This window comes from Staurois parvus, unplaced genomic scaffold (assembly GCF_062004578.1).
Source record: "Staurois parvus isolate SC_StPar_1 unplaced genomic scaffold, SC_StPar_1.0 ptg000130l, whole genome shotgun sequence".
NCBI lineage: Eukaryota > Metazoa > Chordata > Amphibia > Anura > Ranidae > Staurois > Staurois parvus.
The window spans coordinates 2,672,329-2,690,331 of NW_028317926.1; the positions used below are offsets into that span (position 1 = coordinate 2,672,329).

At 42.8% G+C, this 18,003-nt stretch overlaps 1 protein-coding gene across 12 annotated transcripts in view; it reads left to right on the forward strand.

Moving 5' to 3' along the window:
- The window catches only part of TRAK1 (trafficking kinesin protein 1), a 163,288-nt gene that overhangs the window by 108,804 nt on the left and 36,481 nt on the right, over nt 1–18,003 (forward strand). For all 12 annotated transcript variants that reach the window (XR_016312070.1, XM_089672510.1, XM_089672505.1 and 9 more), the window contains 4 exons: nt 13,224–13,332; nt 14,192–14,270; nt 16,455–16,585; nt 16,778–16,852. Coding sequence is in view for 11 of the 12 variants with exons in the window: in XM_089672510.1 (XP_089528636.1) it covers nt 13,224–13,332; nt 14,192–14,270; nt 16,455–16,585; nt 16,778–16,852 (394 nt within the window). In the remaining variant the exon portion in view is untranslated. The remainder of the gene's footprint in view (nt 1–13,223; nt 13,333–14,191; nt 14,271–16,454; nt 16,586–16,777; nt 16,853–18,003) is intronic.

An 18,003-nucleotide genomic window follows, 5' to 3' on the forward strand; every position in this document is an offset into this window, starting at 1 on the left:
CATATGACTTCCTCCCAGAACGCGCTCTCCTGCGCACCCACGGGGGCGCGCACCCGGTGATCTCCGTGATTGCTATGTCTTACAGACACAGCTCATCACATGCTGTGGTAAAAGGCCAATCACAGTGGCCTTTTACCACATGATCAGCCGTGTCCAATGACACGCTGATCACCGGGAAATGCAATTGCCGGTTCTCGGCTGCACTTTCCTCACACTGTCAGATCGTGAGGAAAGTACTGCCGAGAACCGGCAGTTGTTAGAGCAGGGATCGGCACTGATGATCAGTGCCCTGATGATCGGTGCCCAGCAGTGCCACCCACAAGTTCCGCCCACCTGTGCCCAGCAGTGCGCCCACTAGCTCCGCCCACCTCTGTCCAGCAGTGGACCCACCTGTGCCCAGCAGTGGACCCACCTGTGCCACCCAGCAGTGTCACACACTTGTGCCCAGAAGTGCCACCCACCTGTGCCCAGCAGTGCCACCCACCTGTGCCCCCCAGTGCCACCCACCAGTGCCCATCAGTGCAGCCCAGCAGTGCTGCCAGTCAGTGCCCAGAGGTTGTGCCAGCCAGTGCCCAGCAGTGCTGCCAGTCAGTGCCCAGCAGTGACGCCAATCAGTGCCAACTATCAGTGCTATCAGTACCCATCATCAGTGTCGCCTATCAGTGCCACCTATCCGTGACACCTCATTAGTGCTGCCTATCAGTGCCGCCTATTCGTGCCACCTCATTAGTGCTGCCTATCAGTGCCCTTCAGTGCTGCCTATCAGTGCCCATCAGTGCTGCCTCATCAACGCACATCAGTGAAGGAGAAAAATTACCTGTTTGAAAAATTTTATAATAGAAATAAAGAAACTTTTTTTTTTTTTTTCAAATTTTTTGCAATTTCTTTGTTTATAGCACAAAAAGTAAAGTGCCCAGTGGCAATTAAATACCACCAAAAGAAAGCTCTATTTGTGAGAAAAAAATTATAAAAATTTCATATGGGTACAATCTTGCATGACCGCGCAACTGTCAATCAAAGTGCGACAGCGCTGAAAGCTGAAAATTGGCCTGGTAAAGAAGGTGGTATAAGTGCCTGGTAGGCAAGTGGTTAAATTATGTTTTTTTTTCACACAGCTAACATCTGCCCAGTATTACATTTGAAAAGGCATAAAGCTTTGGGTACACTCCCACCCCCTTCTTTGTGGTTGTGAGGCTGTTTTAGCATGTATTGTATCAAAACATACTTTCTACAGGTATGAAAGGAAATGTGTATATATAATGTATTAGCGCCCCTCACCCAGAGGAATGTAGCATTTAGGCTGACTTAATGTAATGCATAATGTTAGTAGAGCACATATATTTAGGAACTGCTGACTGATTCATGTCTGTCAGACAGAAGAATGAAATAATCTAGATACAGTGCCTTGAAAAAGTATTCATACCCCTTGAAATTTTCTATATTTTGTCATGTTACAACCAAAAACTTAAATGTATTTTATTGGGATTTTATATATGATACACCAACACAAAGTGGCACATAATTGTGAAGCGAAAGGAAAATGATAAATGGTTTTCAACATTTTTTACAAACATCTCAAAAGTGTGGCATGTATTTGTATTCAGCCCTCCTGAGTCAATACTTTGTAGAACCACCTTTTGCTGCAATTACAGCTGCAAGTCTTTTTGGGTATGTTTCTACCAGCTTTGCACATCTAAGGAGTGAAAATTTTGCCTATTCTTCTTTGCAAAATAGCTCAAGCTCTGTCAGATTGGATGGAGAGCATCTGTGAACAGCAATTTTCAAGTCTTACCACAAATTCTCAATTGGATTTAGGTCTGGACTTTGACTGGGCCATTCTAACACATGAATATGCTTTGAGCTAAACCATTCCATTGTGGCTCTGGCTGTATGTTTAGGCCCGTTGTCCTGCGGGAAGGTGAACCTCTGCCTTAGTCTCAAGTTTTTTGCAGACTTTAACAGGTTTTCTTTTATGATTGGCCCTGTATTTGACTCCTTCCATCTTCCCATCAACTCTGACCAGCTTGCCTGTCTCTGCTGAAGAAAAGCATCCCCACAACATGATGATGCCAGCACCATGTTTCACAGTGGGGATGATGTGTTCAGGGTGATGTGCAGTGTTAGTTTTCCACCACACATAGCGTTTTGGTTTCAATTTTGGTCTCAGCTGACCAGAGCACCTTCTTCCACATGTTTGCTATGTCCCCCACATGTCTTCTTGCAAACTGCAAATGGGACATCTTATGGCTTTCTTTCAACACTGGCTTTCTTCTTGCCACTCTTTCTAAAGGCCAGATTTGTGGAGTGCATGACTAATAGTTGTCCTGTGAACGGATTCTCCCACCTGAGCTGTGGATCTGTGCAGCTCCTCCAGAGTTACCATGGGCCTCTTCGCTGCTTCTCTGATTAATGATCTCCTTGCATGGCCTGTCCGTTTAGGTGGATGGCCATGACTTAGTAGGTTTGCATTTGTGTCATACTCTTTCCATTTTCTGATGATGGAATGAACAGTTTTCTGTGAGATGTTCAAAGCTTGGGATATTTTTTTATAACCTATCTCTGCTTTAAACTTCTCCACAACTTTATTCCTGACCTGTCTGGTGTGTTCCTTGGCCTTCATGATGCTGTTTGTTCACTAATGTTCTCTAAGAAACCTCTGAGGGCTTCACATAAAAGCTGTATTTGTACTGAGATTAAATTACACACAAGTGGACTCTATTTAATAATCAGGAAACTTCTGAAGGCAATTGGTTCCTCTAGATTTTAGTTAGGGGTATCAGAGTAAAGGGGGCTGAATACAAATGCACGCCACACTTTTCAGATATTTATTGTGTCAATAATTTTGACACCATCTTTCATTTTCCTTCCACTTCACAATTATGTGCCACTTTGTGTTGGTCTATCACAGGGGTCTCAGAACTTTATAAACAAATGGCCAGTTTACTGTCCTTCAGTTTTTAGGGGGGCCAATGGGAGTAGAAAAGGTCCCAACGCCAGTGGGGAAAAAAAATGCCCCATCTTTGATGTCAGTGGAAGGTATAGTGCCCCATTGTTTGTGTCATTGGGAGGAATTGGGCCCCATAGTTTGTGTAATTGGGAGATATTGTGCCCCTTCATTGGTGTCAGTGGGGGGGAATTTTGACCCATTGTTGGTATCAGTGGATGAAATAGTGCTGCAGGGGCCGGATAAAAGCAAGCAAAGAGCAGCATCTGGCCCCAGAGCCACAGCTTGAAGACCACTGGTCTGTCACATAAAATCCCAATAAAATACATTTACATTTTTGGTTGTTACATGACAAAATGTGAAAATTTCAGGAGGGATGAATACTTTTTCAAGGCACTGTATCTATTACGTTTCTTGATCATTTTTGTTTTACTGCGCAAAACGCAAAGAGCTGCTATGGCACTGTAAACAGGGCTTCTTGGTAATATGTCTTGGCCAAAGTCCAGCTATAAAAGTTTGTTGCTCTGCATTCTAGTAGAAAGATATGAAGAGTGCATGCAGTTTTGACATCTGGGCATGTGGAAAGCATTCTTTCTGAGGTTAATTTTCTACAAGGATCCCTATCTTCTGGAAGTTTGTAGTTTCTCATGGGTCTCATCATTGGAATCTGGTGCCTTCTTGCAAACCATACATATATGAACAGTTTAACTGGCTTTTGACCAACTGGCCTGTTTGACTGTGGTAGGAATATTAAATTGTAAGCTTCTTTGAATGTGGGGGCTGATGTGGATATTTTTGGATGTACTTTAGAAAGCACTGACATTTTACAGGGCACTTTATAAACACAGATGCAGAATGATGTATGTGGCCCTATTAAACTTGCAATACTTTTAAAGTGGTTGTAAAGGTAGGACATTTTTTACCTTAATGCATTCTTTGCATTAGCGTATAAAATGTATAAGTATTTGTGTTACCCCCCTCACCCTCCTTTATACTTTCCTGAGTCCTTTCTCAATCCACTGCTTTGCCCATCTGCAGCAGCGCTGCTCTCTCCCTCTCTCTCTTCACAGCGCAGCCATTGTCTCCTGCTGCTGTCAATCAAAACCCGTGAGGAGGGAGTGGGGGGTGGGGCTTTTGTTTTTTCCAAATGATTTGCTTTTTTTTTTTTATAGTGCAAAAAATAAAACAGTGGCAATTAAATACCACCAAAAGAAAGCTCAATTTGTGTGAACAAAATTATAAAAATTTAATATGGCTACAATGTTTCATGACCGCGCAATTGTCATTCAAAGTGTGAGAGCCCTGAAAGCTGAAAATTGGTCTGGGCACGTAGGAGGTAAAAGTGCCCGTTAGCAAGGTACAAAGTCTTTTCTTGTGGCTGACTTATTTGTCAGACTCCCAACCAATATGAGGTAGTATGTAATATATAAATGTATATATTCTTTGTGTGTGTATATGTGTGTATAGATATATATGATATATACACAGTATCTTACAGAAGTGAGTACACCCCTCACATTTTTGTAAATATTTTATTATATCTTTTCATGTGACAACACTGAAGAAATGACTCTTTGCTACAATGTAAAGTAGTGAGTGTACAGCTTGTATAACAGTGTAAATTTGCTGTCCCCTCAAAATAACTCAACACACAGCCATTAATGTCTAAACTGCTGGCAACAAAAGTGAGTACACCCCTAAGTGAAAATGTCCAAATTGGGCCCAAAGTGTCAATATTTTGTGTGGCCACAGTTATTTTCCAGCACTGCCTTAACCCTCTTGGGCATGGAGTTCTCCAGAGCTTCACAGGTTTCCACTGGAGTCCTCTTCCACTCCTCCATGACGACATCACGGAGCTGGTAGATGTTAGAGACCTTGCACTCCTTCGCCTTCCATTTGAGGATGCCCCACAGATGCTCAATAGGGTTTTGATCTGGAGACGTGCTTGGCTAGTCCATCACCTTTACCCTCAGTTTCTTTAGCAAGGCAGTGGTCGTCCGGGAGGTGTGTTTGGGGTTATGTTGGAATACTGCCCTGCGGCCCAGTCCCTGAAGGGAGGGGATCATGTTCTGCTTCAGTTTGTCACAGTACATGTTGGCATTCATGGTTCCCTCAATGAACTGTAGCTCCCCAGTGCCGGCAGCACTCATGCAGCCCCAGACACTCCCACCACCATGCTTGACTGTAGGCAAGACAGACTTGTCTTTGTACTCCTCACCTGGTTGCCACCACACACACTTGACACCATCTGAACCAAATAAGTTTCTTGGTCTCATCAGACCACATTACATGGTTCCAGTAATCCATGTCCTTAGTCTCCTTGTTTTTAGCAAACTGTTTACGGGCTTTCTTGTGCATCACCTTTAGAAGAGGCTTCCTTCTGGGATGACAGCCATGCAGACCAATTTGATGTAGTGTGCGGCGTGTGGTCTAAGCACTGACCGGCTGACCCCCCACCCTTTCAACCTCTGCAGCAATGCTGGCAGCACTGATACGTCTATTTCCCAAAGACGTATTTCCCATTAAGCTCTCTACGCACTGTTGTGTTAATATGAAGGCCACACGAAGTTTGGAGATCTTTAGCTATTGACAGAGTTTGACCGCACTGAAAGCTGAAAATTGGCCTGGGCAAGAAGGAGGTAAAAGTGCCCAGTATGCAAGTGGTTAAATGATGATTCCATTTATTAAGGGAAAAAAGCTGTCCAGACCTGCCTAGCCCTATGTAAGAAATAATTACCCTTCCCCCTTGCTTAATCATAAATGAACTGTGATTAGCCTCATTTTGTGGAAAGCTGAGTTAAATTTTACTTGTCACACCCAGGCATGATTACTGCCAGACCTGTTAAATTAAGAAATCACTTAAATAGAAGCGGTCTGACAAAGTGAAGCAAGCTAAAAGATCTACAAAAGCAACACATCGCACTGCGATCTAAAGAAATTCAAGAACAGATGAGAAACCAAGTAATTGACATGTATCAGTCTGGAAAGGGTTATAAAGCAATTTATGATGCTTTGGAACTCCAGCGAACCACGGTGAGAGCCATTATCCACAATGGCTTAGCCTTCTCAGAAGTGGCCGGCCTACCAAAATTACTCCAAGAGCACAACGATGACTCATCCAGGAGGTCATAAAAGAATCCAGAACAACATTTATAGAATGGCCGGCTTCACTTGCCTCTTTTAAGGTCAGTGTTCATAATTCAACAATGAGAGACTGGGCAAAAATGTCATCCATGGGAGAGTGCCAAGCCAAAAGTCACTGCTGACCAAAAAGAGCACAAAGGCTCAATTCACATTTGCCAAAAACAGCTGGATTATCCCCAAGGCTTTTGGTCAAATATTATGTGGACTGATGAGACCAAACATTCACTTTATGGAAGGTGTGCTTCCCGTTAAATTTGGTGTAAAACTAACACAGCGTTTCACAAAAAGAACATCATGCCAACAGTCAAACATGGTGGTGGTAGTGTGATGGTGTGGAGCTGCTTTGCAGCTTTAGGACCCGGACGACTTGCTATAATTGATGGAACCATGAATTCAGCACTCTACCAGAAGATCATGAAGGAGGTTGCCCAGCCATCAGTTCATGACCTCAAGCTCAAGCACACTTAGGTTATATAGCAGGGGGTTTGTGGGGCAATTATTTTTCCACATAGGGCCAAGCAGGTTTGGGCAACTTTTTTCCTTTAATAAAATGAAATAGTCATTTAAAAACTGCATTTTGTATTTGTTCGGGTTATCTTTGTGTAATATTAAAATATATTTGATGATGTGAATCATTTAAGTGTGACAAATAGGCAAAAAAAAAAAAATCAGGAAGGAGGCAAATACTTTTTCACAGGTGTGTGTAGATATATATATATATTGTGGGAACTCGCTTCAACGTGGTAGAGCTTTTAAACGCACACAGCTACTCGCTTATTTTTCAAGGCCTTTTTGCCCAATTTTATTTACAGAAAATGTCCCATAACATAATGCTTCCCACGCAGGGGTATCCACCAACAAAACAACGATTCAGCCTCCTGGCTTACACACAGTTCAATGTCTGTCTCCTGCAGACTCTTCCCAAATTATAGCCACTAGCACACCGCTAGTCTGGCTTCCACCTGACTCCAAGGCAGAGACCTCCCGTCTGCCGGGGTGGAGCCCTGCTGACTCCTAGCTGCCGGGGTGGAGCCCAGAACCCTGGTCCTGACCCTACAAAAGAGCCGTGCACACCTGTGCAATCAGTGTAATGGCCATTCCCAAAACCTGGTCCCAGGATTGGAGATTTCATCCCTCCCAGATCTCTTTTAAATCTCCAGGCTCCAGATCCCAAAACAGACCTTACAAACAAAGGAGGAAAGTGAAAAGCCACTTTCCTCCAAATCAAACACTTAGCCTGGAGCCCCTCAACCTGCCTTGTTGAGAATCCTGGGTGACAGATTGCCACACTGTCACATATCCCCCCCCTTTGTTTTGATCCCGTAGGGGGCAGAACACACAACGTATATCTTCTGACACCTCTGTGCCAGCTCTCACTTACAGGGGTCCAGTCTGGTCTGACCTTACCTTTCCTAAAGGGGAACTCTACCCAATGACTCCTTTGGTGTCTCTCCCCAAGCCCCATTGTCACTCTGCTATGGGCTCTACTCAGACTTTCCCTATTCTTTTTCCGGGTGCATTTCCATAAACACTTTCTCTCTTGAAATCCTAACTGGGTCCCCCTGGCCTTTCTATCGACCTTTCTGCCCCTTTGCTTCAGGTGCTCAGGTTTCCTAATACCTCTTTCAGTATTACTGTCCCAAGGCTGTAGGGGAACTATTTCTACTGTATTTGTACCGGGACCACCCCCCTTATTTCTTGTACCTTTAGCTATCAAACCTGCATGACTCATTACCACAGCATTCAGTTTACCATGAACAGATATATTCCAGTCAATATTACACCTCTCAATATCTTTTCCAGCATTTGTTAGGACAGTGTCTGCAAAGGGCACACACACCATAGGGCAGCCATCACCCACATGAACCTCACAAAATGCCACTTCACCTGGTGTCATGCACTCTGCAGGCAGCTGTCCAACCATTTTAGCTTTTCCTACACCACTTAGATCTATATCCAAACCCTGTATAGATGAGCTCTCTTTTGATCCATTTTGCCAATTTTCACATACCATTTCTCCCTGTATTGCAGGTGTCTTATCAGACCTGCTACATAAACCTCTTTTTGGCCCAATGACCCTGATTTCTTTATGCACATCCATTTGAGCCCTGGTCAGGATCTCTGCTGTTCTCTGGTCCATGCTCGGCCCTTCCATCTCATGTGGTTTGTCCACTGGTGCAGTCAACACGCCCTTCACTGACAACTGACCAGCACCATCCTGGACCATAGCAGCAGAAATGCTTCCCACCTGGCTGTTAGGAGGTGAAACCTTTGACTCATTTTTCATTTCTCCAAAACTTCTCTCAAATACATTGACAGGTAGTCCAGCGGCATACCCTGATACAACTTTTAACACCATCAACAAATTCAGAAATAAACCACTTTCTTGTTCCCGTTTGATATGTACAGCCAGCCATTTGGTGCTCCACCTAGTGGTACTCCGCAGTACCAGACCATCTGACTGTGGAGGAGACACCCCAGTATACATTGGTTGTACATTCCAAAGTTCAAGCATCTCCTTTAATACTTTGGTTACAACCCAACCACTTGACTTTAAACTTAAGACCTTCCTGACCATATTTAGGACACTGGGAACGCTGAGAGACTCACCTGCTGAGACTTGAGAAGTTAAAATTTTTAAAGGAACCTCCTCCAAGCTGGAGATAACCACAGCCTGGTGCTCCACCATAGCGCTGCCATGTGCTGGGCTCACTCTCAACGTCTCAGACTCAGCATCCACAAGCTGCCCTTGATCACTCCCAGTGACAACATCATTTTGACACTCCATGCCAACATCACTTTTGTGGGTCACAGACAAAGTCTCTGCTGTATGCACGCCCTTATCTATAGGCTTGTCCTATAGATCCTCCTGCTGGCACAGCAGAAACAGTGTCCACCTTAATTTTTTGCATAAACACCTCATCTATCAACGAGATTAGCCTTTTACCCCAACTATCCCAATCCATTGTATATGTGCTCAATTCACCAGTGCTCCTCAGCACCGAACCATCCGCCCAAGGAGACACATAAGAATAGACGGGCTTAGTTGCAGATCCATTGCACAAATCACTCTGGATCACATCAGACTTGGGTAACACCTGTTTTCCCACTGCAGGTTGCAATACTTCACATCCACCACTTTGCTCTGGTGATACTTCCTGAATTACCCACACACTTGCATTTTTGCCAGGCTGCATTAACCCGCTGTTCACCTGAACACTTTCCGTATTGTTAGACTGCACCAACACACTCCTATGACAAGGTGCAGTTCCACTCTGCTCCACCAGAGTGACATCGCAGTTGTCCAGGGCAACCTCTGGCTCCAATACACGGAGACCCCTGGAGATGTCTAAGGACACCTGTGCTGTCTTACCACCAGTTGCTATGGGAAATGACCCATCTTTAGTTACAGCTTTTGCACTGCAAGAGCTCAGGGTTTTCCCAACAGCAGTACATTTCACAACAACATCATCAGCATTTGTAGCTCTTGTGGGCTGTACTAGCCTACTACCAACCTGTGACTGGCACACATTAGTGACATCACTTCCTTTTTGAGAACCATGCACAGGTTTTACTTTAACCCCTACCTCCCCACTGTACAAGGCACTGCACAGGGAAAAGCCACTCTCAAAAGCACATTCAGTGGCCCAACTAACTGGGGTCACTCCTACATCAGAATGGACAGTCTCATAACCAGTCCTTCTCAACATGACAGTCCCAGCCATGGTTTTATCACACACAGTCTTACCCACCACAGTAGTAGGTGTCACCATCTTCATTTGAGTGCGTCATCTCATAAACGCATCCTCAACTGCACTTTCCTTGGCAACTTTTCCCTTGCCCCAAGGTGAAGTAACAGACACCATCATAGGCTCCATGGACTCTCTGGCACCCCCTGCAGGCCCAACGGGAACTTCCTCCCTGTTGCCAGAGGCGGTCGCCAACATTTTCAAACAAGAATCTGGGCTTGATGTTGTAGACATTTGCCCAGTATCAGCAGTATTCCAGAGTCTGGGACAGTAAAAGATCCCATGCCCCCACTGACCACATTCCAGGCATGGTACATTTCCACTCCTATCTTTGTTGGGACACTGAGCCACATCTTCAATGCAGCTCCTCCTTCCAGGCACTACTTTTTCTCTGGTCGCCATGGGAGATTGCACTCTCCAAGCAGAACTTTGCTGGCTCTTTCCAACACGCTGTATTGGCTCCTCTTGATGCCACTTGTCATGATCCTTGTACGACATAGCCCCCTGTACACAGACAGCCCGACTGGCCTCCTCTGCGTTGCTATGGGCCTTCACTCTTGGTCCTGGCCTCTGGTCAGCCCCTCTCCTTGCACATAGCATAGGCTTCTCTCTGCTGGACCAACTCTCAAGCCGTGACACATTCACATTTTTCACAACAGCTACTGGTTTAACTGCAGCAGCGTTGCCATGGGTGACAACACCCCTCTCCCAGGTACGGACATCCTGCAGCTCTCTCCTTGCACTGAAGGTTGGCTTGCTTTCCTCTGGAGGTTGGTTCAATGCTGCCAGGTGCCGCTTGCACCAGTCCACAGCAGATTCACCCACATCTAAATTTCCCGGCTTGGCTGGGGCATGCGGTATATAACCCCCTAGCCACAGGGCTCTATCTCTCGCTTCAGCAAACATTGCCTCCTTTTTCTGTTTTGACCGCCCCATGTTTGCAGTCATGCACACATGTTACACAGTTCAGCAACACCATGGAACACTGTCTCTTTAAGGCAAAGTCCTTTTCTTTAACAGGTTCTCCTCACCTGCACACACAGATAGTGCAGACTTACGCACCAAACAGTTCATATGACTGATGAACTTACTTCAATCGCTGGGATCTCCAATTCTGCCCGCATCCTCCACCATATGTGGGAACTCGCTTCAACGTGGTAGAGCTTTTAAACGCACACAGCTACTCGCTTATTTTTCAAGGCCTTTTTGCCCAATTTTATTTACAGAAAATGTCCCATAACATAATGCTTCCCACGCAGGGGTATCCACCAACAAAACAACGATTCAGCCTCCTGGCTTACACACATTTCAATGTCTGTCTCCTGCAGACTCTTCCCAAATTATAGCCACTAGCACACAGCTAGTCTGGCTTCCACCTGACTCCAAGGCAGAGACCTCCCGTCTGCCGGGGTGGAGCCCTGCTGACTCCTAGCTGCCGGGGTGGAGCCCAGAACCCTGGTCCTGACCCTACAAAAGAGCCGTGCACACCTGTGCAATCAGTGTAATGGCCATTCCCAAAACCTGGTCCCAGGATTGGAGATTTCATCCCTCCCAGATCTCTTTTAAATCTCCAGGCTCCAGATCCCAAAACAGACCTTACAAACAAAGGAGGAAAGTGAAAAGCCACTTTCCTCCGTATCAAACACTTAGCCTGGAGCCCCTCAACCTGCCTTGTTGAGAATCCTGGGTGACAGATTGCCACACTGTCACAATATATATATACACACACACACATATATGTAAATCCCATGCGTTACTTAACAGGTGTCACTCACAGAATCAAATGTTAAAGGATATGTTCACTTTTTAGAAAAAAAAGAGTACCTTTTTCTTTTTGTGGAGCCTGGAAAGCATTTAATCTGTGCCATGCAGGACTCTTGCAAACTATCAGTGTATCTGTGTGCCTGTACATCCCATATGCGCAAGCAGATACAGTGTGACAGGAAGACTCCATGAACTACCACAGGGCTCAACAGTGCCATGGTAGATCATTAAGAACTACAAGTCGAGAGCTTCAAAAGCTGTCAGGACTTGTAGTTCAAACACTCACAGAACTCTGAATGAATGACACAGCCGTGTGGGCGAAGCCCCGCACAGCCGCTCTGTTTTAAAAAACTGACAGCTAGTACAGGGGTGGGGAGAGAGATATTAGGCAGTAGCTGCAGCGATGTGAACATGTTACATGTTCCACTCTAAAGACCTCCTGTGGCCCACAATGGATAAGAGAGAATATGGGATTTTTGGTCCCACCCCGTGTTTGTGCTAATGCTCCTGCCAATGCTTTGCTACAAAACAGGCATGCCGATAGCAGGAGGAGTACTAAACAATATGATAGTGTGACAGGACACACCTATCTGAAAAAGAAGGTTTCTAAATAATCCACGCGGAGTAATATGAATTCAAAGGAATTTTAACAATACTTTATTTGATCACATAGATCATAGGGAGGTTAAACATGAGCACGGTGTACATATGAAAAAAATAAATAAAATCATGTTAAAAAACACTTAGCGTCTTCAATTTAGGGTCATCTTAGCCAACAGAGCACCATATAAGGCAGAGTTGTGTAATGATGAAATAGTTATCCTGGGTTTCCATAGGTTTCCCGCTTTATATTTGAGTGAACCATGTATTCAATAGGTGTGTTCCCAGTATATGTCAGGGACCTCCTGGAATGTACAAGCTGGAACACAAAAATACATAGTATGTGTATAGAAATATGGAACCCAAATCACATCCAAAATTTACTAGGCCTCCCTCCACAATAGTCAATGGGTACTGCTGTTACCTTCTCAATAGTGAGACTATCATACCCGCTTCTCACGTGTAGGGACTTCCTGGATAGCCACCCCAAATGGAACAAGGTCCACAGTACCAAATGATTCTGAGGATATATATAGAAAAAGATAATAAATGTATAGATCATGGGCATCAGGTGACCCCGAAAACAAAACACACATAAAATGTGGATATATTACCATCAATAAGGATCAAGAAGACTCCTGTCGACTTGAAATAAGATCAGGTCCTTGATGCTTTTTCAAAGATGCATATGGGGGTGAGGAACCAGGTATACACGATGCGTGGATTTCAAACACATATAATGTGTATGTAGCATATAGCAGGCCATAGATACCTGAGTTTAATATACCCAATATACTGGTTTGGTTGCCAGTCTCCAGTCCTCTTGTAGCGAACAGTATTACCTGGAGGTAAAAGACTTCCTTTATCCCTTAGTGAACTCCAAATAAAGCATTTATTACAAAAATTTAATTTTTTTTCTTTATAGTGGCTGTGTAGCTTCTAATTTCACAACTCTCGAGTGATTACACTGTTTAGTAGTCCTAATTATCCTTCTTGTAACTGATATTTTGTCTTCATAACAGTCTGAAGAGGAATGAATCTTCATCATCTGTCCAAAATTATTTCCACTTTGATTCTCTTCAAAAGAAACTGAAAGATCTTGAAGATGAGAACATTGTCCTGCGCTCAGAGGTACAGCATCACGCATTCTGATTTGCAGCTTAGAAAACACTGCCTAAGCAGATGGCCAGTAATGCAGACTGTTGAGCGCTGGTGACCTCTAGTGATGTAAAATGTGTAGTATTTATCCCACTTTATTTTGTAAAAGGGAAAACATCTAAGTGATAAAACATCTTCAATATTTCCAAACCAGTCCAGCTAAAGGTGGCTAACTGCTACTATCTATACCATGACTTGGATATATTTAAACCTCTATGGCCACATTTTGTAACATTTCAAACTTGGCAGTAAGAATCTGTACCTGGGCAGCACAGTGGCTAAATGGTTAGCACATCTGCCTGGCAGTACTAGGGTCGTTGGTTCAAATCCCAACCACAGCACCACCTGCCTGGAGTTTGCATGTTCGCCCTGTGCCTGCGTGGGTTCCTCCTGATTCTCCGGTTTCTTCCCACACTCCAAAGATGCTGGTAGATTAATTGGCTCCTGTCTAAATTGGCCCTAGTATGTGTATGTATGAATGAAGGTTAGGGACCTGTACACTTCTTGAGGGTTAGGGACTGATGTGAATGTACAGTATAGATATGTAAAGTGCTGCATAAATTGACAGACTATATAAGCACATGAAATGAATGAACGAAAATGAATTACAGTTATTGATGTTATTGTGTATGATATAAGGCTATTTGTAATGTTTTCTTTCCAAGCTGGCCTAAAAAAAAAAAAATACATTTAGCATGCAGCTTATAAACATGCCAGACTGCTGTAATCCTCTAAAGAATTTGTTTTTTAGGCTGCCCCATTTTTTTTCAGCCTCATTATTTTATTATGTTTTTGATTTGCACGGCTTTCTAATATACTGTCATATTTTCAGGCATGTCACCTGGAAACAGAGACCATCACATATGAAGAGAAAGAGCAGCAACTTGTTAATGACTGCGTAAAAGAGCTAAGTAGGTCACTCTTACACTTTCAAATAATGTGTATGCTTAATAGTTAGACTGAATGTGCTAGGTATGTTGACTTCAAACAACAAAACTGAGTAAGGTTTGTACATCTACCAAGAATTACAACTTAGTGGAAGTACTGTAACAAGGTGGGTTGAGGATGCATTTTTTTCAGCCTTACTGCCTGGTTGCTGTGCTTAGAATATTCTCCCACTCTTGCCATCTTTGCAATTATGTGGTGCTTAGAATATTCTCCCACTCTTGCCATCTTTGCAGTTAGGTGGTCCTTAGAATATTCTCCCACTCTTGCCATCTTTGCAGTTATGTGGTAATTACTATGGAGGTTATTTACTAAAGCTGGAGAGTGCAAAATCTGGTGCAGCTCTACATAGAAACCAATCAGCTTCCAGGTTTTATTGGCAAAGCTTAAGTGAGCAAGCTGAAGGTAGAAGATGATTGGCTACCTTGCACAGCTGCACCAGATTTTGCACTTTCCAGTCTTACCCTAGGTTCACAACTAAGTCTTTTCTTCAGCATTTTGCATTTTACAGAAATGCAGAACTGTCCATGTAACATGATTTCCCATGGGACATGTTCACACCTGTGCGTTTTCACTCAGTGTGTTTTTTGGAAAGGTTCAGGGACTTTTTTTAATGCAAAAAGTTGCATTTTTGGTTCTTTAGACTTCAATGGAAACGCTGCAGAAAAGCATGTGTTGTGTTTTTGATGTGTTTTAAATCTGCCTAGCAACAAGAAATAAAAAAAAGGAAACCACATCATAAACGGAAGTGCAAAAACGCAATGCAAAAACGGCTCAAGCGCAACCTGCATAGGTGTGATTCTAGCCTTAGTAAATCAGCACCTAAGGGTTTACTGGGATAACCTTCTACCACAAGATGCATAGGATTACCAGAAGATGAGCAGGATTTTATACTTTAACTGTCAAACAAAGCTTCCATAAACTCTTTTAAAGGTTTTTTTTTTTTTTTTTTTTTCTTTTTTAATTTATATGTAGATTTATCCATTCTAGACATGAAACTTTTGGTTTTTACACTGATACTGTCTTTGGTTTACCAGTAAGCATTTAATATTGCGTGCACCCATTCGCAGAGGTCTTCTAAATGGAGGACAAAGCGGAAGTCGTTTGCATTCAGGCTGTCTCACTGCTCCAAATCATTCAGTTATGTGTGTTGAATTTCCTCCTGAGTTACTGATCTTCTTAAATAGGTCCCTTAAAACAGATAAGGATAGATTTGAAAACATGCTTATTGGAGCACAGGGAATGAAAATGCAATATGTTAATCTGTGATATTCCAAAAATCATTTAACTCTTGACCATAACAAGCAAGAATAGCATATGAAAGATCAGTACAACACTCCTTCTAAAAACTCCACATCATATATGATGTACCTAAATCCCTATTTGTGTTTCTTTTTTTTCTACCCAATGGCTGGGTGTCATTCCAAAGATATCATTAGCCTAGGTTCATACCTATGCGGTTTTCAGTGCATTGCTCATTTTTAGAAACACTACCACTCCATTTAACATAATTTCCCATGGCTCTGGTTCACATCGGTGCCTTTTTTGGAAAGAGCCAGATACTTTTTTTTTTTTTACCCACAGCAGATTGCATTTTAGGTTCAATAGACTACAATGGAACTGCACCAAAAAGCACTTGCAAATGCATGTCCATGTGTTTTTGGTGTGTTTCCTGCATGACAACAGACACCTCCCCCTAGCAGTATTCACGTATCCCAAAGGTGCAAAACACATAAACGCACATGAAAAAAAACTGCGCCCCAAAACTACCACCACTAAAACCAACAACCAGAAAAAAAGCACCAACTGTAACCTGCGTAGTTGTGAACCTGCCACTGGCCATCGTGTGACCTTTAACAGGCTAGTAAGAAGTCAACATTACTGCTTTGTAACTAAATTTTTCAGCATTAGAGGACTTCTTGTCCTCCGGGGTAGAGAGTGGGCTGATTGACTTCAAGTAACGTAAGTAATGTAATTCATCTTAAAGTTACTCAATGCTGACAACATGCAAAATCTTTCAAATTTTTTTTTCTACATACTTGGATTATCTGGTTCCAGTTGTTGTTTTTGTTGTTGTTGTTGTTTTTTATTTCTCTGCTCTCCTTTAATAATAATGTAGATTACTTTTTAATATTATTGCTGTATTTTAGGGGATGCAAATATCCAGATTGCAAACATATCGGATGAATTGGCAAAGAAGACGGAAGATGCAGCACGACAACAGGAAGAGATCACTCATCTTTTATCACAGATCGTTGATATTCAGAAAAAAGCAAAAGCAGTAAGTGCAATACTGGTGACTGGTGCTTGGGCCTCTACTGCGCTTTTTTGGCACTGTTTCCGTGGTAAAAGGATTATGGAGTTTATGCTTTAAGATGAATATTATTTTACTATTATTTTTTACTCTGTGCGTTGATTTTTAAAATCCTACAGTGTTTTTGTGAGTGCATTATATTTATCTGTTTACTTTCAGTATGCAGTGGAAAACGAGGAACTGGTGCAACACTTAGGAGCTGCTAAAGATGCTCAGCGGCAACTTACAGCAGAGGTAAAGATATTATGATGTTCAAGAGAATCCATCACAGGAATATGAATATTTTAGACTTATTTATTGTAATCTTGCTGGCTTGTGTATGGAGGATTTAGATTTCTCCCTTTTTTCAGTGTTCTTTTGGCCAAGCTTATGCCAGAATATCAGGGAAACCTGCTAACTACCTGACTTGGCGGTGGGAGACCGTTTGCAAGGTCAGACAATTGAAGGGCCAGCAATTGTCCGATATCAATGATTGCTTCAGCAGTAGCTGTCAGATGGGATGCATACTACTTGCATTGTGTTAAGTGCTTGTTAATGCATTTTAAACACACTTGAGTTGATGCACATTAACGTGCGTTTTTTTAAATGCCTCATGTATGTGCAATTTGTTTTTGTTCACAACAGTGGCTAAAATATTTTATTTTTCTTTCCATAATGCACCTTAAAGTGCGCTGTGATGTGGTAGTTTAACTGCAGCATGCTCCATTCTCACCCACGACACAGCAACTCGGTACATTGGACCGATTTGAAAACAGTGGATTTCAGTTGGTCAGTGCATTAAGCTTGCGTTGAGCAACACAGCCAAGTGCACTTGTTGTAAATGAGCTCTCTTACTATTATATATTTTTATTCTGACTGGTTGGTATAAATTGTGCTTTTTCAGAATGTTTTCCTAGTAATAATAGCCTGACCAATTTTGGTTATCAGGTGCTGATTTGACAGAGTAGTATAATACTTATGCTGTATATTTGGGGAAATTCTTAGAACACAATTGTTGGAAGAAAGCTCCACTGGATTCTGCTTATTGTCTTTTAGTTTAGCCTTCTTAGTTTAGTTTTAGTCCTCACTGTGCAGGTGCAAACTCACAGGATATCTGCCTACCTGTATATGTTTTTCAGGAAACAAAAAAGAAAGTGGTTCAGTAGGGCATATTGTTGTTGACACATTTTTATTCTGTATGTCTGGCTAAACTGCAAGGGTAATGCTAATACGTCGTAGAGCAATTATTTAGCTGAAATTCAGATAGAAGGCATTGAAGATGAAATTAAAGTATTGGTTCACCTTTTGGAGCATATTATACAGTATACCCTTGTTTAGGGTGTAATGTGTAACATGCTCCAGCCCTTTCCCCGTGACAGCAGGTGAGGAATTTTCTTGTGGATTTT